This window comes from Lithobates pipiens, unplaced genomic scaffold (genome assembly GCF_037356315.1).
Source record: "Lithobates pipiens isolate NorthernLeopardFrog02 unplaced genomic scaffold, aLitPip1_a1.2 Scaffold_3, whole genome shotgun sequence".
NCBI lineage: Eukaryota > Metazoa > Chordata > Amphibia > Anura > Ranidae > Lithobates > Lithobates pipiens.
The window spans coordinates 117,984,511-118,008,639 of NW_027507790.1; the positions used below are offsets into that span (position 1 = coordinate 117,984,511).

A 24,129-nucleotide genomic window follows, 5' to 3' on the forward strand; every position below is an offset into this window, starting at 1 on the left:
TAGCAGCGATCAGCGTCGTGTCACTGCTAGCCCATCCCCCAGACAGTTAGAATTACTGCCCAGGACACACTTAACCCCCTCCCCACCCCCTAGTGGTTAACCCCTTCACTGCCAGTGACATTTTTACAGTAATCAATGCAATTTTATAGCATTGATCGCTGTATTAATGCCAATTGTCCCAAAAATTTGTCAAAATTGTCCGATGTGTCCACAATGTCGCAGTCACGATAAAAATCGCAAATCACCGCCATTACTAGTAAATGCAAAAAAACACAGAAGTGATCAAATACCACCAAAAGAAAGCTCTATTTGTGGGGGGGGGGGGAACCATCAATTTTGTTTTGGAGTAACGTCGCACGACCGCGCAATTGTCACTTAAAGCGACGCAGTGCCGAATTGCAAAAAATGCTCTGGTCAGGAAGGGGGTAAATAAATCCTTTCGGGGCTAAAGTGGTTAAGCTAAATTGGAGAGCACTTATTCCTGGAAATATAGGTAACATTAAGCTGCGTGGTGCTTGCTCAAAAGTCACACTGTTTCAACCAGGTCTTTGGTTTATAATGGTCTGAACGCTGATGCTAAACAGTACTGGGGTATGGGAGCAGCAATAGCATAGTGCTGTATAGCAGGCAAACTGGGTAGAAACTGCTTTGGAAGCACACATCGCACTGCTCCTTCCATGTGTTTGCCTCCTACCCAAGGTGAGGCCTGTGTGTGTGATGCTATGTGACAGTTCCTTAAACTCATGCTGCCACTGCCCAATAATCAGGAGAGTAGGTATGTTTGAATCTGACCTATAAAAACATTTGGAAGCTCTCAAAACTGCTTAGATGCTGGACAGCACATATTTAAAAGAGCCACACCTAAAATCCAGTGCATCCGCAAAGTATTCGCATCGATTCACTTATTTCACATTTTATGTTACAGCCTTATTCCAAAATGGATTAAAGAGGAAGTAAACACTCCTGCACAAAAAAATAAAGGCCATTGCTTCAGTTGGCTTAAGTGCGCATGTGCTGCATGACGCCGACATATGCAAATACAGGGATATCTCCTAAACCGTGCAGGTTTAGGAGATATCCAGTGCAGCTACAGGCAAGCCTAAATATAGGCTTGCCTGTAGTTTAAAGCAGTTGTAAAGTGTTTACAACCACTTTAAATTCATTAATTTTCCTCAAAATTCTACAAACAATACCCCGTAATGACAACATGAAAGAATTTGGAATGAAATCTTTGTAAATTATAAAAAAAAAAAAAAAAAAAAAAAAAAGTGTCAAATATAAAATGTCACATATGCATAAGTATTCACAGCCTTTGCTCAATACAATTAGGGCCGGTTCACACTGCGAGCCGCGGCGAGGCGTCTCCGACTTCCTCGCCGCGACTTGCAGGGGGGGTCAGCGGCGACTTGCAGAGGACTTCTGTATAGAAGTCAATGCAAGTCGCCCCCGAAGTCGCCCCGAAGTAGTACAGGAACCTTTTTTCTGAGTCGGAGCGACTCGAGTCGCTCCTCTCAGAACGGTTCCATTGTACTCAATGGGGACGACTTGCGGGAGTGAGGCGAGGCGAGCCGTGTCGCCTCGCCTCGCGCCGCAGTGTGAACCGGCCCTTACATTCTCAAGTCCGAGTATGATGCTACAAGCTTGGCACACCTATTTTGGGCAGTTTCTTCCATTCTTTGCAGCTGTCCTGTAGCCACTCCTTTGTTATATTGGCTTTGTGCTTAGGGTCGTTGGAACATGAACCCTCGCCCCAGCCTGAAGTCCAACACGCTCTGGAGCAGGCTTTCATCAAGAAGGTCTCATGTACATTGCTGCATTCATCTTTCCCTCAGACTATTCTCCCAGTTCCTGCCGCTGAAAAACATCCCCACAGCATGATGCTGCCACCACCATGCTCCATTGTAGGGATGGTATTGGCCAGGTGAGAAGAGGTGCCTAGTTTCCTCCAGACATGACACTTGCCATTAAGGCCAAAGAGTTCAATCTTTGTTTCATCAGACCAGAGAATTTTGTTTTTCATGGTCTAGTTTGGCAGATTTGGCAAACTCCAGGCAGGCTGTCATGTGCCTTTTACTGAGAAGTGGCTTCCGTCTTGCCACTCTAACATACAGGCTTGATTGGTGGAGAGCTGCAGAGATGGTGGTTCTTCTGGAAGGTTCTCCTCTCTCCACAGAGAAATGCTGGAGTTCTGTCAGAGTGACCATTGGGTTATTGGTCATCTCCCTAAGGCCCTTCTCCCCCAAATCTCAGTTTTCCCAGGTGGCCCGCTCTAGGAAGAGTCCTGGTGGTTCCAAACTTCTTCCATTTAAGGATGATGGAGGCCACTGTGCTCATTGGGACCTTCAATGTTGCAGATATTTTTCTGTACCCTTCAACAGATCTGTGCCTCAGTACAATCCTGTCTCGGAGGTCTACAGACAATTCCTTGGGCTTCATGGCTTGGTTTGTGCTCTTCACCGTCAACTGTGGGTCCTTATATAGACAGTGCCTTTCTAAATCATGTCCAATCAACTTGTAGAAACATCAAGGATGATCAGTGGAAACAGGAAGCACCCGAGCTAAATTTTGAGTGGCAAAGGCTGCAAATACTTATATACATGGGATTTTTTTTACATACATTTAATTTTTAATAAATGTGCAAAGATTTCAAACAAACTTCTTTCACACTGTCATTATGGGGTATTATTTTTAGAATTTGAGGAAAATAACCAATTTATCCCATTTTGGAATAAGGCTGTAACATAACAAAATGTGGAAAAAGTGAAGCGCCGTGAATACCTTCCAGATGTACTGTATAGCACTGCACTTTAATTCTGACAGACCAATAAAAGCAATCATTGGTTTGGACTTTGATCATTACTTGAGGTCACATTCACGGGCCAATTTCTGATGCCCTGGAAGGAAGGGGGGGTTACAAGTGTTTCAGATAGTTCAAGCTTCTCAGCTATCTTTATATGAGCAGAGGAAAGATCAAAGCGGACCTGGATAATTGGTTCAATAACTAGCAAGAAGCTTACTGGTCATTCTTAGGGATCTAAAGTGCCTTGAAAAAGTATTCATACAATTTGAAACTTTCCACATTTTGTCATGTTACAACCAAAAACAAATGTATTTTATTGGGATTTTTTGTGATAGACCAACACAAACCAGCCTTTACTCTGATAACCCTAACCAAAATTGAATGGAACCAGCCTTCAGAAGTCACCTGATTAGTACATAGAGTCCACCTGTGCGTAATTTAATCTCAGTATAAATACAGCTGTTCTGTGAAGTTCTCAGAGGTTTGTTAGAGAACCTTAGTAAACAAACAGCATCATGAAGGCCAAGAAACACACCTGACAGGGCAGGGATAAAGTTGTGTAGAAGTTTAAATTAGGATTAGGTTATAAAAAAAAAAAAAATCTCACTGTGTACTGTTCAATCCATCATCCTGAAAACCTACCAAAACATAGCCGTCCACCTAAACGGACAAGCCAGGCCAGGACAGCATTAACCAGAGAAGCAGCCAAGAGGCCCATGGTAACTCTGGAGGAGCTGCAGAGATCCACACCTCAGGTGAAAGAATTTGACCACAGAACAACTATTAGTTGTACACTCCACAAATCTGGCCTTTATGGAAGAGGGGCAAAAAGAAAGCCATTGTTGAAAGAAAGGCATAAGAAGTCCCGTGGGAGAAGCCATGTGGGGGACACCGCAAACATGTGGAAGGTGGTGCTCTGGTCAGAGGAGACCAAAATTGAACTTTTTGGCCTAAAAGAAAAATGCTATATGCGGCAGAAAACTAACACTGACATTCACCCTGAACATACCACCCCCACGGTGAAACATGGTGGTGGCAGCATCATGTTGTGGAGATGCTTTTATTCAGAAGGGACAGGGAAGCTGGTCAGAGTTGATGGTTAGATGGATGGAGCCAAATATTGGGCAATCTTAGAAGAAAACCCGTTATGCCCTGTACACACGGTCGGACTTTGAGCTTGCGTGACAAAAGCTATCGGCTACTGGCCTCTTTATAGTCCCGTCGTGCGTGGTTTACGCCGCCTTGTTGTGAACGATCGGCTTTTCCAACAACTTTGTGTGACATTAGAGTCTGCAAAAGACTGGGAGACTGAGGGTGGAGGGTCACCTTCCAGCAGGACAAACTACCCTAAACATACAGCCAGAGCTACAATGGAATGGTTTCGATCAAAGCATATTCATGTGTTAGAATGGCCCAGTCAATGTCTAATTGAGAATCTGTGGCAAGACTTGAAAATAAATGTTGACAGACATTGCAAAGAAGAATGGGCAAAAAGGTCACTCTCTAGATGTGCAAAGCTGGTAGAGACATTCGCAATGAGACTTCCAGCTGGAATTACAGCGAAAGGAGGTTCTACAAACTATTGATTCATGGGGGGCTGAATACAAATGCACACCACACTTTTCACATATTTGTAAAAAATAAATACATAAATAATAATAATTTAAAAACCATGTATCAATTTCCTTGCACTTCACAATTATGTGCCACTTTGTGTTGGTCGATCACATACAATCCCAATAAAATACATTTCCATTTTTGGTTGTAATATGACAAAATGTGGAAAATTTCAAGGGGTATGAATACTTTTTCAAGTCCCTGTATCTGTCCATTTTCAGCAAGACTTAACTGGTAAACTGCTAAATATCCACAAGCCTTGCTGACTGTTGCCATTTCATTTCAGACCCAGGACAAGTACACAGAATAGAAGCCCATATCTGTATACTAGTTCTAAGTGCACAACCTAAAGCAGGGATATGCAATTAGCGGACCTCCAGCTGTTGCAGAACTACAAGTCCCATGAGGCATATCAAGACTCAGACTCATGCCACAAGCATGACACCCAGAGGCAGAGCATGATGGGACTTGTAGTTTTGCAACAGCCGGAGGTCCGCTAATTGCATATCTCTGACCTAAAGTATTAAAGACAGTGGATCAAAATAACAAAACTGCAATTTCAATTCCATGTGTATAACCAGTACTATGATCTTATACCATTTGCCAATAACAGAACAGTCAAGTTACCTGAGGCACTCCGATACCTGCTAAATGATAACCAAGACGCACTATACCTTTGCAAACACATATGCACAACCCAAAACAATCCTCATCACACATGAATACAAAAATATTGGAAAACCTGCTGGAAGCCTTCCCATCCGTAAAATCATGGTTTACAGTGCGATATTCGATGCAGACCAAAGAAAGTGGAAATCTTGGAGAAACACCCTTTGCTCTTTCTGCACCAGTGCTCCAAAGAAATAAATGCTAACTAGGAATTGTAGTTTACATTTTACTCTGAAATTAGAAGCGAGATTGAAATGTGGATAGGTTCACATTTAGCAACAAGTTGCACCTTTATTTAAAGGTAACATACTGCAAAGCACTAACTTCCCCCAATGACAGAGGGCAGGGGTTCCTCTCCCCTGCAGTCAATGTCATTTAAAAACAGCACAGCTGCTTCATTCATAGGAATCTGTGAATGAAGAAACTACAAGTCCTATTTTCCATCACAGCAGACGGACTTGTAGTTCTCAATTGACTACAAGCGTGCAGATCAGAACCCACACAGTCCATTGACACATTCTGCAGCTTAGTAGCTGGCAGCCCATATGGAGGTATGAGCAGAGAGCTGTGGGAATTGTCTGCAGGAGCCTGACATTGCACTCGTGATCCACTGTGTATAAAAATAAATGCATGTTTTTTTTTACCTGCAAAAAATATACGTGCATTTTTATTTTTTTATACAAAGGTGAACTTAGAAGCGACTCTGTTTTTTAAACAAATTTACATGCAAAGTAAATGCTTACTACTTCTGCTGCTCATTCCACCAAACGCTGCTTTACTAAAGTGAAATTCTCTACTCAAATCTTCTCTGAAATCAGATACTTCCGAAGTGCCAACCACCTGGTCCTCCTACTGCATTCAATGGTTTCTCTCGCCAACTCCATAGGTCACTAATATTGACAGTGGTCGTCAGGAGAAAAAAGCACTGACCCATTGAGGACATCAGCGTTACTCTCTGCATCAATACATTGTAAATAAAGGGTGCCATGATGAAGCCCCCCCCCCCCCCCCCCCAGAAGCACTCACAGTACTGAGGACATCTTTGTAAAAACCTACAATGGGCCAGAATGATTACCTGTGATCATAGGTCATATCCAGATGGCTGCAGGGGAGTCTCAACGTCACCAAAGTAGTCTTGTGCCATATAAAAAGTGCTTTCCATGTGATACACCGAAGATAGGGAATCACTTACCCAGAACCTCCCCCATTTAAAAATATGTGCTGTATTCTTTTGAATGAATACTAGGACTTCTCCGATTGGACAAGGGTAGATTATGACATCAGTTCCCCCTCTCGAACTTAAAAAAAAAAAGAAAAAAAAAAAAAAAAAAACTCGCCTTGTATGCACTGAAAATAAGGTTTTCTGAATGGCCTCAGGAAAGCACTTCCTATATGTGGTACAGACTAGTAGAGTGATTTTAAGACTCCCCTGTAGCCCTCTGGATAAGACATACTCATGATTACTGGTAACCAAGTGTATCCAATGTAAAATTTTATATATAGGATTATTCCTGGCTTTAAGCTTTAAAGAGGAAGTAAACCCTGATGAGTTTACTTCCTCTTTCATTCCCTGCAAAGGTAAAGCATAATGTACTACTATGCATCGCATAGTAGTCCATTATGTGTCACTTACCTGACACAGGAGCCAGCGATGTCACCACTGTCCCCTGTAGTCCACCGCATCCATCTTCTCGGTGGGTCTCGCTGCTCCGCCGCTGTCATTCGGCGAAGCCGCGACGTCACTCCCGCGCATGCGCACGGGAGCCGCCACTCCCAGCATATCGCCGTTGACCGCGGCGCGCTCAGTGCGCCTGCGTGCCGCTGTCTACCATGTAGGTTTAGGAGATATTTCTTGGACCTACAGGTAAGCCTTAATCTAGGCTTACCTGTAGGTCAAAGTGTGTTGCAAGGGTTTACAGCCACTTTAAAGGCTAAATTCACTTTTGTAAAAAGATAAGTGCACATTTCAGTTTGCAGGTAAAAAAAGCAGAGCATTGCACCCACTATCAGAAGTTTGCAGGTGCAGTGTCAGGCTCCTGCAGACTCTCAGTACAGCTGTCCAACTCCTGTTGGGCAGTTACTGGAGAGCAGGAAGAATCCATGAACTAGGAGGGCATTCACCAGCGCCCTAGCAGTTCACTGAGAACTACAAGCCATCTGCTGCAGTAGTTCTGCAAACACAGCCACGCTGTGTTCAAATGGTGACAGTGGGTGTGGGGAGAGGATTCTTGACCCGCTGTCAAAAATGGGGGAAATAGGGGGGTGGGACACAGGGGGTGCTATATGCGAGTAAGATGTTACTAACGGAGAACACAAACTTTCAATGTGACACTTAACTGGTACAGAGAAAAAAAAAAAAAAACTGCTCTTAAAAGGATCTCCAGTAATAAGGATCCCGTTTAGTGCCGCTTTACAGCTAAAGATCCAAACACATACAGTATCTCTGGCCTCTTAAAGTGATAGTAAACCAAAAGAACAAAAAATTAATAAAAAATCTACCTGTAAGTTAATGTTATAATGTGCTAGTATGCATCTCATACTGGCACATCATGAAAGACTTGCGTGAAAACGAAGCCCTCCAGTGACGTGCTGTCAGCGTCGACAGGGCTTCCATCTTCACCCAGACTTCCTTCTGGGTTCGGGGCCGTGGCCCTCTGATTGGCTCGCCTTCCAATGAGAGCGTAGTACACATGGTTAAGTAACTATGTCCTAAACGGTAAACGTTTAGGAAGTATTTACTGTACCTATGGGTAAGTCTTACCCGTAGGTATAAATCAGAAAACACCATTACTACCACTTTAATGGTGCGGTAATGCTCTTTAAAAATGAATAGCACTGCAATGCACCAAAATGAACATGATGTGTTATAGTAACACACACATTACCACAACACATACTGTAAGTGAGAATGAACCCCAAGTGTAACCAACTGCAAACTTCTTGTCCTAATTGGCCAATAAGAACACTCGTAGCATACAGCACTTGCTCCTGGAAGGCCCCAAACTTTGACAAAGAACAGCATTGTGAAGATTAAGTAGCAAGTCTAGGGCAAGGATCTTGAGTTCAGGGTTATGGAAAGTGTTCCATGTGGTCAGAATCCCCTGGAACTCCATTGAAAAGAATTGAAAAAAAAAAAAAAGAAGAAGAACTGGAAAGGATATGGCAGGAGCTTGGCTTTACCTAGAGAAGGCCGTGGACTATGACTTATCACCTTAGTACAATAGTCCTTATAGATCCACACCTGAGAAGGGAGATGCTATCAATGGGACAAGTAAAACCTGAGCGCTCCACGAATGAGTGATGAGAAGAAAAAAATACACCACTTCAAGTTTTAATTGTTTAACGTTTAACAATTTGTTGTTGGGCAGATTAAAAACTGCAAATTGCTGCAAGAAAAAAATAAATAAATAAAAATAAAAAAAAACGCACTACATTTTATCCTGCAGCTTCTCCATTGACGTCTATTGAACCAAAAAAAAAAAAAAAAAAAGCAGTTTTGCATTGAAGACAAGTCCTTCCCCTTTCCATATACGCAACTGCTGGGGGAAAAAAAAAAAAAGCATAGATGTGATCGTATCCCAAAGGAAACCATGTTAATAGAACTGTAGTGCTTTTCTGCAAAAACCACAAAAAAAAAAAAAAAAAAAGGACACACACACACACACACACACACACACACACACACGTGTGAACCAGGCCTAAGAAGTTTAGTGGCAGCAGCATGCTTTTTTGTGTCACCTGTCATAATGGGGTAAAAATAAATAAATAAAAAGTGCACTTTATTTAAAATTGTTTTCAGCACAAGAGCACTTTTCTTGCACCTGAATTTCATCATGTATGAATTGATAATTTTTTACAGTTATTAATTTTGTGGATTTTTGCACTTTATGTGAAATGTTTATCATATGAATTTTTGCACATTTGCACTTTAAAATTAGTATTTTTGGGGGCGTAGCGACCGGGCTCCAAGATGGGTGCTTAACCCAGGATCTCCGCTCGCCCACCGGAGATGATCCACAGCCATCAGAGCCCGCCGGTCACACCCACGGCCTCACACACCACCATCTCATCGGCATTACCCTACTGATCAGAACGAGGGTGCCCAGACATCATAAGAACAGCCGTAGAAATGAATAGAGGGATTTCGCCTCAGCCTCGCATGGGCAACAACAAAAAGGCAGGGCTCAGGATTAATGGCCAGAGCACAACACAGTAACCACGGGATGTCATCCACCACCCCCCGCTCAGCTATACCACCTAGTGAGTCCTCATCTGGAACATCCAGCCCCTCCACAAGGAGCCCAGCCAAATCAAAGCCGTGGAGGGACTCACCAATCAGGCAGCAGGCTGATCCAGGCATGGAGGTAAGCGGGCCCCAACTTGTCACCAGAAGAATACACAGGGAGGGGGATCCTATCACAGACTTTCCCATAGCAGACAGGCCAGTGTCAGACACAATGTTCAAAGACCTGTTGCTGTTCCTGCTATCCTCTCTACAGGCAGACATGTTCAGGGGGATAAATGAATGCCAGAGGGAAGTCCCAGTCCTAGGCCACAACGTGAATTAAGTTGAGACAAAAAAATTGAAGAATATACCTCCTCATACAATATGAAGGTGGAGGCTCACACACCACAGGGAGAAGATATAGCATTGATAAAAGACAAAATGGCTGACTTCCAAGATCGATCCAGGAGGAGGAACCTCAAGTTGCAGGGCATACCAGAATCTGTTCCCCTTAACCAGCTCCTGCAATATGCCCAGACCCGTTTTCCACATTCGTGCCAGAGGCAACAGCACAGGATCTCCTCGTGGATAGGAACCACAGGGTCCCCAAGCCATCCTTTCTCCCCAATGACACCTAGAGATGTACTGATGAGGGTACATTACTACCACATAAAACAAATACTGCAAGCCTCACGTAAACCAGAAAACATTCCTCAGCAATACGACAACATCAGACTGCTCCCTGACCTTTCCAGACACACTTTACAAAGCTGCTGCAATCTGCTGACAATCACCAAAGCACTGAGGAATAATAAAATCCTCCATAAATGGAAGTACCCAGCAACTTTCTCCATCACCCACAATGGGGTCACCATCTCAGTGTCAAATCTAGAAGGGCTCACAGCACTACGGAAATGGGATATACTCCCTGACCAGACCATCCAACACTCACCTCCCACAGGCCCGCAACCCATGCAAAATTAATGGCAGGTAGTATCTTACAAACAAGCTACCAAGGAAAATGCCGGTGGAAGCTCAAATATGAACCACAACCATATATGAATATCACAGTGGACAACATCACAGTTTGATTCTCCTCTCTACCCCTTTACCACCTGTAGCAGCTATGTCTGCACATGGATCAGTTCATGGATCCATTTCTTATGCTAAGCCAGTTGACTTTTTTTGTTTTTTCTTGTTCCTCTATTGTTTATTTGATATATGCAGATACATCCAAAGCAACCTCTACACCCTCACTGAAGAAAAGCCTCACGTGGAAAGGCAACATTCAGGAGAAAGTCCTGCTTTCGAAAATACCTAATAGTTGAAAGTACCTACACCACAACACCATACAAACCATCACACCTCCCCTACAGTGACGATCAAATATCGATTAACGCCTGGGGTTTAAATCACCCAGCAAAAATGATTCTCCCTCTGGAAAGAAGCCTGTAAACAAAAATGCGGACATTCTCTGCGTACAGGAAACACATTTCCTACTAAATAACACTCCACAATGTTTGCATAAAGACTATCCATGTATATTTTTGGAATGTAAACCAAACCGCAAAAAGGGTGGTGTCCTACTGGCCATTAAAAATTCTTTCCTTCCAACCCAAAGAAATATTTCTTGATGAAGGAAGCAGTTACATAATTACCACTGGAGACATCAATGCCAAACCATATAATACACTAGTCACGTTGTATGCCATAAACTCACACTAACTCCGATTTATCAAGAAGGTTCTCAACAAAGAAAAGTCCATGAAATACAGTAATCTCTTGATTTGCAGAGATTTTAATGTGACATCTGACCCGTCACTGGATACTAATTCAGGTAAAGCTAAAAGGTACCGTGTCCCTTCAGACACTGCTCCATAATGAGGAACTGTTCGACACTTGGAGATGCCTTCATGCAAATGAAAGACTACACCTTTTTCTCAAATAGGCATTGTTCTTATTCCCGCATAGATATGCATTTGATGGATAAACGGCTCCTACAAAACGTGGAAACAATGAGAATACACAACATTACATGGTCAGACCACTCTGCCATATCTATGTCCATTATAGAATAGGGAGTCTTCCTCTTCACCCCCCATCTGGCGCTGTAATACCTGCTTACTAAGAACACAATTTTCAAACACTCTCTCAGCATCTTAAAAAAAAAAAAAAAAAAAACACACCACAATGCCGCTTCGGTAAAAGATTCATATATTTTATGGAACGCACGCAAGGCCTTCTTGAGAGGCATCCTAATCCAAATGGGAGCTAAAGGAAAAAAAAAAAGTGACAGGCTCAGCAGCTTAACAGAGTTATCTCAGAAATACACACTATAGAATCCCCAAAACAAAAAAAATCACCATCAATACCATTAACTAACAAACTGAACTCCCTCAGGGAAAAACTTAGAGAACTCCTATCACAACAATACGATAAACATCTTAGATGCCTACGGCTAAACTATTGGGCCAACAGAGCAGGGAAAGATTAAGCAAATAGACTAAAAGCAGCACCCACTAAAGCAAGACCAGCATACTTAAAACATCCTACCTTGCTACATAAAATTGTCAATCCACAAGACATTGCAAACCAATTTGCCGACTACTATGGTTCATTATATAACCTGCACAATGACCCCAATACACCTCAACCGACTGCAGAAAAAATACAAAACATTTTTACAGGGAAAAAAACTCCCAACCCTCTCTGAACATCAACTAGATAACTTAAAAGCCCCAAGAAATGGAAACAACCATAAACACTCTACCAAACGGGAAATCACCCGGACCCGATGGATTCTCCAACGAATACTTTAAAACCATACTCTCACCACACATGTCAAAAGTTCTTTAATAAAGCCACGGATTCTGCAACCTTACCCCAACAGATGCTAAGAACACACAGTAATATTACCGAAACCAGCTAAAGAACCCAATACACCGGCTAAATTTAGACCCATATCCCGTCTCAACGCAGATACCAAAGTTAACACAAAACTACCAGCTAAGAGACTAATGAACATTATCCCCTCAATCATTCAACACGACCAGATGGATTTGTGAAGGGAGACAAACTTCTGATGCAACTAGAAGAATTTTTAATGTGATACATCATGCTGAACGAACTGGAACACCTTCTCTGATGTTATCTATTGAAGCAGAGAAGGCGTTTGACAGGGTCCATTGGAAAAGGCTTTATCCACGTTTGGTTTCAAGGGCTCCATATTGAGAGCTATTATGGCCCTGTATTCATGTCCATCTGTGCAGGTATACTCCGCAGGCTTCTTTTCCACACCCTTCAACATTTCAAATAGGACCAGACAAGGGTGTCCCCGGTCACCGAACCAACCATTTTTAATCTGATGATAGATCCTCTAGCAGAAGCTATCAGAACTCACCCCTTGGTTACGGGTTTCCAGTTTGGCTCTAGCATGCACACCATCAACCTTTGCAGATGATGTAATCCTGCTCCTGACTAATCTGATCCCTTCCTTTAAAGAAGCACACAAAAGCCTCACTGCTTTCCCTCATATTAGATGTAGGTGTACCATCCCACACACGAGTCTACAATCACAATTACCCAATACGTGGAGAGTAAAAGAGGCATCACCTACCTAGGAATTATACTCGCAAACAAAACATCCATACTTGCTAAAGTCAATATGGTTCCGCTGGTAGCCAGGCTGGAAACTTGTTTCAAGGACATGTACAAAAAAATATTATATATCACAGCTTGGTAAAATAACAGCATATAAAGTGTTGATATAACCGCAAATATTGTATGTATTCTGCACCTTACCGATCCACATTCCACACAATTACCTCAAAAGCATAGCAACCCTCAGTTGCCGATGCATATGGGAAGAAAAAAAAGCCAGATGTTCTCAAAATAATCTTGCATCTCATAGGAAGGCAGGAGGAGCGGGCCTAGTGGACATATACGACTGCCTAAGGGCAGTATGCTTAGACCAGATCAAATATTGTTTACAAGAGATCAATAAGCCCCTATGGGTGGGCATAGAAAAAGTTATATCACTGACAAAAGACCTAGCAATACTGCTTCTGGGGGGACAGGTCAGCACCATAGAACACGACCAAAATGTCCCCTCCAATGCAGATCTCATTAAAGGCATGGAGATTCCTCTTTGGACAAAATCACCCAGATATGCGGGACATACAATTCAGTTTACCTTTGACCCTACTAGATACCAATGATGACGTTCAAGGACCTGAGGGACCAAGGCATTACACACATATCTGACCTTTATGTGGGAACACAACACAAATCTGCGGAACAAAATTAAGACACAATACCACCTACCGAACGACAAACTTTCCAAAAAGTTAGAGGGGTTTTTAAACTAGGTGATGGGTGGGGGATTCAGAGGTAGAGATAGTCAGCATGGGACATATTCCAGAGGGTAATACTGGGGGCATTAGGGGTAGGTTGACCAGAGCACATAAACCCAAAGTATAGTAGCAAGTCCTAGTTGCAATCTCGGAACACCCAATAAGAGGATAATATGCAACCGGTCTAAACTACATGGCATGTTCACCAATGCCAGGAGCCTGGCGGACAAGATGGGTGAACTAGAGATACTGTTGTATGAGGAGGATTCAAATTTTGTGGGAATTTCTGAGACCTGGTTCAACAGCTCTCATAAATTGGCTGGCAAACAGTCAAGGGTATACCCTTTATCCCAAGGGTAGAGAGGGATATGCCTATATAGCAAGAATAATGTACAAGTGAATGTGAGAGATGACATCACTAAGGGAGCTAGGGAAGAGGTGGAATCCTTATGGGTAGAGCTCCAAAGGGATGAAGCCAAGTGGAAAATACTGGGAGTATGCTATAAGCCCCCTAACCTGAGGGAGGAGGGGAGACCGATCTATCAAAATTTGGATTAGCAGCAAGGATGGGAAGTATTATCATAATGGGGGATATTAATTATCCAAACATAGACTGACATATAGGGAAGGGCAGCTGTAAACACCTCCAATCTCATCTCATTGTTTGGACTCCAGTTGGCAGACACCTCACTCCAATTAGCTCTTGGATCCAAGTCTAGGGGTTTACATACTTTTTCCACCTGCACTGTGAATGTTTACATGGTGTGTTCAATAAAAACATGGTAAATGTAATTCTGTGTGTGTTATTAGTTTAAGCAGACTGTTATTGTCTATTGTTGTGACTTAGATGAAGATCAGATCACATTTTATGACCAATTTGTGCAGACATCCATATCATTTGAAAAGGGTTCACATACTTTTTTTGCAACTGTATACACTGGGGGGGGGGGGGGGCTCTGGGGTAATCCAGGATGGAAAAGGACCTGCTAACAAAGCAAACAGAATATTGGCATGAATTAAAGAAGGATCAACTCCAGAAATAAAACGATAATTCTCCCGCTCTACAAGACTCTGGTCCGGCCACACCTAGAGTATGCTGTCCAGTTCTGGGCACCAGTCCTCAGGAAGGATGTACTGGAAATGGAGCCAGTACAAAAAAAAAAAAAAGAGCAAGAAAGCTAATAAAGGGCCTGGAGGATATTAGTTATGAGGAAAGGTTGCGAGCACTGAACTTATTCTCTCTGGAGAAGAGACGCTTGAGAGGGGATATGATTTCAATATGCAAATACCATACTGGTGACCCCACAATAGGGATAAAACCTTTTTACAGAAGGGAGATTAACAAGACTCATGGCCACTCCTTAAAATTAGAAGAAAAGAGGTTTAACCTTAAAGTGGTGTTGCCACCAAAAAATTAAAAGTAATTAAAATTCATAAAAAAAAAAAAAAAATAATAATTGACAAAAATAAAATTTTTTACTCACCTCTAAATACCGGTTGCTAGGGGGTCCCTCGTAATCTGCCTTCCTCATTGCCCAGGCTGGTGACATCACTTCCCCTCGCGCCGCACATTCACCTGGGACCTGTCATGTGTCCCAGGTGACTGTACGGCGTATCACGGCGCCCTGCGCCGCTCGCGCATGCGCAGTGGGTGCCCGGCTGTGAAGCCACAGCCGGGTGCCCACAGTATGCATGACGGCGCCGCGAGCGGAGCGGGGAGCGAGGGGGGGGGCTTCGTTCCCCCGCATCGCTGGACCCTGGGGCAGGTAAGTGTCCGATTATTAAAAGCCAGCAGCTGCAGTATTTGTAGCTGCTGACTTTTAATTTTTTTTTTTAGGGGGTACCCCACTTTAAACTGCGTAGAGGGTTCTTTGCTGTAAGAGCAGCAAGGATGTGGAATTCACTTCCACAGGCGGTGGTCTCAGTGAGGGGCATTGATAGTTTCAAGAAACGAATTAGATAAGCACCTGAACGACCACAACATACAGGGATATACAATGTAATACTGACATAATCACACACACAGGGTGGACTTGATGGACTTGTGTCTTTTTTCAACCTCACCTTCTATGTAACTATATAAATATATGCCTGAGAATTACACATTTCCTCAAATCACAAACACACCTATAACCCTTCCGTACAAAGTATGGCAATTCTACTCCACAGACAAACAAGATACAAAAGGAATATCTTTCTTTTACAACATAACTCGTGACAAACATTTACAAAAACTATAGCTATGAGAAAATGGGAGGCAGACTTGGGTACCACGTACCACCTCCTCAGAACAATGGCAACACACCTTCAAAGAAACACACAAAGCTTCTCCTCATTGTATTAAACATTGGGAACTACTAATCAAAAATGGTAAACAGCTGGCCCTACACCCCATATAGAATAGCTCCTTACTTTCCAGGATCATCGCCAAAATGCTGGAAAGAATGTGGACAAATAGGGAACCTATTACACATGTTTTGGCAATACCCCAACATAAAAAGCCTATGGAATCAGGTACTCCAGTTAATTTCCTCTCTAACAGGAATAATCACAGCTCCAGATCCGGCTCTGGCAATCCTCCACTTAAACAAAATCAAAAGGTATTTTGAATACTTAGAAAAACACCTTTTGATTTTAGGAACTTTGTTCCCGGATTACCTATAGGGACACTCCGTCCAGGCAATTGTAGTTATACTGTGGGGCAGGTGGCGTTTGCTTATCGTTATTACCCTTTGGGTACTCCAGCTGGGGTTGCCTATGTACAAATAAATTAATGTGTTTGCTTACACAGACACACAGTTTTTATTCCACCCATCACTAATTATTATTATTATCATCATTTTCGTTACAGTCCGCTCTGTTCTACTTTTTGGGCCTCCCGCATCCGCCCCCAGGGTGGTTAGCCCTGCCATCAACAGGGCGCCACCCCTGCTGTATGTACCTCGGGGTATTTGAGTGGTAAACCTTGTCTCCTTGTTGTCACTGTTAAAGAATGCTCCTTGTATTTAATGAATGAATTTATAATTTACAACGTGTGCCTACCTCTAACCGAAATTTACTATTTACTTAAACAAGATACGCCCCAATATCTCCTGAAGAAGCGACTGATGGTCGCAAAACTAGTTGCTATCAGTTTGGGCACCAATTCTCGGATTACTGGCTTCTCCTATACAATAGAGGATTGGAGATGCCTATACCTTTTGGTTGTATGCTCCTATGAATGTTATGAAGTATGTTTAGGCTTTGTAACTTTATTTTTAATGTCTATATTTGTATATGTATTTCTTCTCTTTTTTATGTATTAAATAAAAATGTATTTTATAATGGTATCGAGATAGTCCTCATATATTGGCATGGCACGCTAAGACACTGGGAGATCTCCGTGCCTATGCCTTCCCTTTCTTTTCATATTGCAAAATAAGGACGAGGATACCAACCCCTAATACCCGATATAGTTTCTATTACCATCAAGCACCTCAATAAAATATTCCGACAAAGGATTTTGTTGTCGGAAAATTTGAGATCCAGATCTCAAAATTTTTGTGTGACGGAAATTCCGATGTAAAATGTCTGTTGGAGCCTACACACGATCGGAATTTCCATCAAAAAGCTCCCAAACATTTTCTGTCGGAAAATCCAACCGTGTGTACAGGGCATTAGAGACACGCTTACTGATCATGCGCAACTGGAAAAACCACCGCAGCCATAAACATATCAGATATCACTAAAGCTGTGCAAAAAAACGAAACAAACGCCTCATAGCAATTAACTCTATGAAATGTATACTATTCGACAAATGTTGGTCTATATGGCCCAAATAATACTGACAAGATGTTAGGTTACTTTGTTGAATTGGCTTTACCTGCTTATGAAGATTTATTGTTGATAGCAAATTATGCAAAAAACCTTTTAAGGGTGTATATTGGTTGCTTGTGTATATCAAAATACCCTCTACTTTATACTATGTTTATTTTTGAAATAATCAAAAAAAATTGAAAAAAAAATAATTGTATTTTCACGCAGCAGTGGATATTCGATATTACAGGAGATCGAGGAGTTTCCTGTTTTTTTACATTCACACACTTTATTTTTTTTTCTTTTTAATGATAGTGCACTACTAATATTTTTATAGAATTTGTGTGGTCCAGTATTTAGTTCAGCAGTCTTGTTTAACTGCAGCCATGCGAGTCCCACAAATTTCTAAACGAATGCATGTTGCATGCCAAAAAAAAGTGCCCATGTGTATCAGTCCTACAGGAGCACACATGGAATTTACACAGCAAGAATGTTCTCTGATTTTACAAAGCTGAATGCAGCCCAGGATTAAAGAGCACAAGGCAGGTGTGAGCAGGGGCTATGAATATACAGTATCTCATAAAAGTGAGTACACCCCTCATTTTTGTAAATATTTTATTTGATCCTTTCATGTGACAACACTGAAGAAATTACACTTTGCTACATTGTAAAGTAGTGAGTGTACAACTTGTATAAGGCTCGGTTCACACAGGGGGCGACACGACTTGCCGCGTCGCGACCTGCCGCGACCTCAGCGGCGACTTGCAAATGACTTCTGTATAGAAGTCAATGCAAGTCGCCCAAAAGTAGTACAGGAACCTTTTTTCTAAGTCGGAGCGACTCGAGTCGCTCCTCTTAGAACGGTTCCGTAGTACAGAACGGGGGCGACTTGTCAAGTCGCGGCACGGCAAGTCGTGTCGCCTCGCGTCGCCCCCTGTGTGAACCGAGCCTAACAGTGTAAATTAGCTGTCTCCTCAAAATAACGACGCAGCCATTCATGCCTAAACAGCTGGCAACAAAAGTGAGTACACCCTTAAGTGAAAATGTCCAAATTGGGCCCAATTAGACATTTTCCCTCCCCAATGTCATGTGACTCATTAGTGTTACAAGGTCTCAGGTGTGAATGGTGTTATCGTTCTCACTCTCATACTGGTCACTGGAAGTTCAACATGGCATCTCATGGCAAAGAACTCTGAGGATCTTAAAAAAAAAAAAAGAATTGTTTCTCTACATAAAGATGGCATAGGCCAGGGGTTGACAAATTTGCTTGGAATCTAGGAGCCAGGTCCGTGACGGCGATCTGGACCTGTCCCCGGCCTGACATGGAGACGAGTGAGAAGATGAAGATAGCCCCCCATCTGTCTCCAAGTCATTGCCCATAGCTCTTAGAGGGACATTTTATTTGTTTTATTTTTTTCAAATGACGAATTTTTTTTAAATTGCATTTTAGTGTAAATATGAGATGTGAGGTGTCTCTGACCCCAGATCTCATATATAAGAGGACCTGTCATGCTTTTTTCTATTACAAGGGATTTTTACATTCCTTGTAATAGGAATAAAAGTGACACACATTTTTTTTTAAAAGAACAGTGAAAAAAATAAAAATAAAAGTTAAAATAAGAAGACATTTTTTTTTCTTAAATGCGCCCTGTCCCGCCAAGCTTGCGTGCAGAAGCGAACGCATATATGAAAGCGGTGTTCAAACCACACATGTGAGGTATCGCTGCGATCGGTAGAGTAAGAGCAATAATTCTAGCCCCAGACCTCCTCTGTAACGCAAAACGCGCAACCTGTAGAATTTTTTAAACGTCGCCTATGGAGATTTTAAAGGGTAAGAGTTTGTCGCCATTCCATGAGCGGGCGCAATTTTGAAGCATGACATGTTGGGTATCTACTCGGCGTAACATTATCTTTCACAATATAAAAAAAAAATGGCTAACTTTATTTTTTTTATTAAATAAATTATTTTTCCCCAAAAAAAGTGCGCTTGTAAGTCCGCTGTGCAAATACGGTGTGACAGACAGTATTGCAACGACCACCATTTTACTCTCTAGGGTGTTAGAATAAAAATAAAATAAAAAATGATGTGTGTGAGATTATATATATATATATATATATATATATATATATATATATATATATATATATATTTTGTTTAGGGGTTCTAAGTAAAGGGAAGGATATAGGCTGGCAGGCAAGCTCCATTAGCATTGCTGGTTGTAATTCCAACGGCCACCACAAGAGGGCACCAGATTCCAGAAGGAACCATAGGATCACAGAAGGCCTCAAAGCCGGGGGCTCAATTACCGGCCGCCTGCGGCATGGCCCGACACGATCAGGCCAGGGGGGGTCCACGGAGACAGGATACCCCCAGCTGTGCTGCCTCAGGTCGCTAATTCTAGTCGCCAATGCGACCTGGCGCCCGGGTTTTGTCGAGCCCTGGCCTAGGCTATAAGATTACCAAGACCCTGAAACTGAGCTGCAGCATGGTGGCCAAGACCATACAGCGGTTCACCAGGACAGGCCTCACCAGGGTCGACCAAAGAAGTTGAGTGCATGTGCTCAGCGTCATATCCAGAGGTTGTCTTTGGAAAATAGACATACGAGTGCTGCCAGCATTGCTGCAGAGGCTGAAGGGGTGGGGGGGGTGGGGGGGGGGTCAGCCTGCCAGTCCTCAGACCATACACCACACACTGCATCAAATCGGTCTGCATGGCTTTCATCCAAGAAAGGAAGACGCTTCTAAAGAGGATTCACAAGAAAGCCTGCAAACAGTTTGCTGAAGACAAGCAGACTAAGGACATGGATTACTGGAACCATGACCTGTGGTCTGATGAGACCAAGATAAACGTAATTTGATTCAGATGCTGTCAAGCGTGTATGGCGGCAACCAGGTGAGGAGTACAAAGAAGTGTGTCTTGCCTACAGTCAAGCATTATGGTATCATGGTCTGGGGCTACATGAGTGCGGTCAGCACTGGGGAGCTACAGTTCATTGAGGGAACCATGAATGCCAACATGTACTGTGACCTACTGAAGCAGAGCATGATCCCCTCCCTTTGGAGACTGTGCCACAAGGCAGTATTCCTCCTCATCCCTTTAAACCTGAACACATATTAATTACACAGGTTCTGTGGCTGATTAAGGTGGTAATTAAACTCACTTAGTGCTTTATCTGCATTTAATTAGCATTAGAACCTGTGTAATTCAAAGGTGTTTGGGTTTAAAGGAATGAGGTGGCAACTAATTCCAACATAATGACCCCAAACACACCTCAGACGACCACTGCCTTGCTAAAGAATCTGAGGGTAAAGGTGATGGACTGGCTAAGCATGTCTCCAGACCTAAACCCTGTGGGGCATCCTCAAACGGAAGGTAGAGGAGCACAAGGTCTCTAACATTTACCAGCTCAGCGATGTTGTCATGGAGTGGAAGAGGAATCCAGTGGTAACCTGCGAAGGCAGTGCTGGAAAATAGTGGTAGCCACACACAATATTGACACTTTGGGCCCAATTTGGACATTTTCACTTAGGGGTGTACTCACTTATGTTGCCAGCGGTTTAGATATTAATGGCTGTGTGTTGAGCTATTTTGAGGGGACAGAAATTTTGCACTGTTATACAAGCTGTACACTCACTACTTTACATTGTAGGAAAGTGGCATTTCTTCAGTGTTGTCACATGAAAAGATATAATAAATCTGAGGGGTGTACTCACTTATGTGACATACCTTATATAGAGTGATGCTGTATTCACATCTGGAATACCCTACACACAGTATACAGCAGATCCTACCAGTGTGAATGAGGCCAGGCTCATTCCAGGAGAGGACTGACAGGTCTCTTGTGGGGTATTAGGAAGAATCCACATGTAAGGTATCACATGGCTTTGTATTTGCAGTGCAAAGATCACCGGTGAATACTGCTGTCAGCGCAGCGCTGCATGACCCCCCACATTCCCGATTTCCGGCCATGGGGGTCCCCACTCCCTGCCCTGGGCTGTGATGACCCTAAGTACAATGTAAGTTGTGTACAGAAGTACAATAGGAGTAGAGCCATGCCGCCATCCCCCGTTTCTGTCTCACCTCCCCCGGCTCCGGTGACCAGCACCACCCGTCCATCAAACCTCAGAGCATTGGATCCCATCTTCGCTCGCAGGTGACACCCGGACAACACACAGACACTTGCAGAACTGCGGTCCAAGCCTCGCTTTTAAACATGGGCGGAGCCGCAAACACCGATTCTAATGCTGGTTGGATGCCTCTCTGCAGCGCCGATAACTGATTGGTGGAGGGAAGGCAGCCTGTGATTGGGAAGCGGCTCTTTAACCTTTTCCTGCTCTGTAGCATCAGCTTACAAGTCAGGTGAGTAGCGATCAGTGAGCGGAGGAGGAGCTTGTTGTGTGCGGGAGGCGGTACCTGAGAGAGTGTGATCACAGGTCAGCCTGACAACTCCAGGAAAAAATCTGCTGGGTTCCAAACAGTTAAAGGGTAACTCCACGTTCATGGGGAAAAAAATAGCAACTAATAAAATATCATATAGAATTGCTGCACAAGTCATATTGTAATTGAATGTTATTAAAGCGGAGTTCCACCCAAAAGTGGAAGTTCCGTTTTGCCCCTTAACCACTTAAGGACCGAGCCTCTTTTTGAGATGTGTTGTTTACAAGTTAAAAACAGTTTGTTTGTTTTTTTGCTAAAAAATTACGTAGAACCCGCAAACATTATACATTTTTTTTCTAACATTCTAAAGAATAAAATGGCGGTCATTGCAATACTTTCTGTCACAACGTATTTGCGCAGTGGTCTTACAAGCACACTTTAAAAAAAAAAAAAATACACTTTTTTGAATTAAAAAATAAGACAATAGTAAAGTTGATACCCAACATGTCACGCTTCAAAACTGCGCCCGCTCGTGGAATGGCGACAAACTTTTACCCTTAAAAATCTCCATAGGGGACATTTAAAAAATTCTACAGGTTGCAGGTTTTGAGTTGCAGAGGAGGTCTAGGGCTAGAATTATTGCTCTCGCTCTATCGATCGTGGCAATACCTCACATGTGTGGTTTGAACACCGTTTTCATATGCGGGCGATGCTCACGTATGCGTTCGCTTCTGCACGCAAGCTTGGCGGGACGGGGTGCGTTTAAATTTTTTTTTCTTATTTATTTAACTTTTTATTTTTACACTGTTTAAAAAAAAAAAAAACTGTCACTTTTATTCCTATTACAAGGAATGTAAACATCCCTTGTAATAGAAAAAAAGCATGACAGGTCCTCTTAAATATGAGATCTGGGATCAAAAGACCTCAGATCTCATATTTACACTTAAATGCAATAAAAAAAAGTTGTCATTTAAAAATAAATAAATAAATAAAATGCCCATTTAAAAGCTATGGGCAGAAGTGACGTTATGACGTTGCTTCTGTCCCCTGCAGTGTCATGGAGACATCTTCCCCTCACTCGTCTCCATGTCAGCCCAGGGCACAGATGCGATCGCCTCCGCCGCTGGCGACGGTTCCAGTAAGCGGCGGAGGCGCTGGTTTTGCAGCAGGAGGGGGGCCCTCTCCTGCCATAGATAAAAGTGATCTTGCGGCAAATCCGCCAAAGAGACCACTTTTATCTTGTACCGGACCCCCGACCGAACACGGGATACCGGGGTTTATGGCAGCTAGCTGCTGCCATAACAACGGTATCTGTCCCCACAGTAGGGACGTACAGTGGTGTGAAAAAGTGTTTGCCCCCTTCCTCATTTCCTGTTCCTTTGCATGTTTGTCACACTTAAGTGTTTCGGAACATCAAACCAATTTAAACAATAGTCAAGGACAACACAAGTAAACACAAAATGCAATTTGTAAATGAAGGTGTTTATTATTAAAGGTGAAAAAAAATCCAAACCATCATGGCCCTGTGTGAAAAAGTGATTGCCCCCTAAACCTAATAACTGGTTGGGCCACCCTTAGCAGCAACAACTGCAACCAAGCGTTTGCGATAACGTGCAATGAGGCTTTTACAGCGTCCTGGAGGAATTTTGGCACACTCATCTTTGCAGAATTGTCCTAATTCAGTTACATTAGAGGGTTTTCGAGCATGAACGGCCTTTTTAAGGTCATACCACAACATCTCAATAGGATTCAGGTCAGGACTTTGGCTAGGCCACTCCAAAGTCTTCATTTTGTTTTTCTTCAGCCATTCGGTGGTGGACTTGCTGGTGTGTTTAGGATCATTGTCCTGCTGCAGAACCCAAGTTCGTTTCAGCTTGAGTACACGAACAGATGGTCGGACATTCTCCTTCAGGATCTCTTGGTAGACAGCAGAATTCATAGTTCCTTTTATCACGGCAAGTCTTCCAGGTCCTGAAGCAGCAAAACAGCCCCAGACCATCACACTACCACCACCATATTTTACTGTTGGTATAATGTTCTTTTTATGAAATGCAGTGTTCCTTCTACGCCAGATATACTTGGACACACACCTTCCAAAGAGTTCCACTTTTGTCTCATCGGTCCACAGAATGTTGTCCCAAAAGTCTTGGGGATCATCAAGATGTGTTGTGGAGAAATTGAGACGAGCTTTGATGTTCTTTTTGCTCAGCAGTGGTTTTCTCCTTGGAACTCTGCCATGCAGGCCATTTTTGCCCAGACTTTTCCTGATGGTGGAGGCATGAACGCTGACCT

The 24,129-nt window shown here is 42.9% G+C and overlaps 1 protein-coding gene across 2 annotated transcripts in view; it reads right to left on the minus strand.

Annotated features, from left to right (window-relative positions):
- HSD17B4 (hydroxysteroid 17-beta dehydrogenase 4) overlaps window positions 1-21,704 on the minus strand; it is a 429,215-nt gene extending 407,511 nt beyond the window's left edge. The window contains exon 1 of one of the 2 annotated variants that reach the window (XM_077462215.1): window positions 21,541-21,704. In XM_077462215.1, coding sequence (XP_077318341.1) covers window positions 21,541-21,601 — 61 coding nt within the window. In that variant the 5' untranslated portion in view covers window positions 21,602-21,704. Of the gene's footprint in view, window positions 1-5,159; window positions 5,250-21,540 lie in introns of those variants that run through there. The other variant, XM_077462216.1, reaches the window with a different exon arrangement.
- Window positions 21,705-24,129: the final 2,425 nt, after the last annotated feature.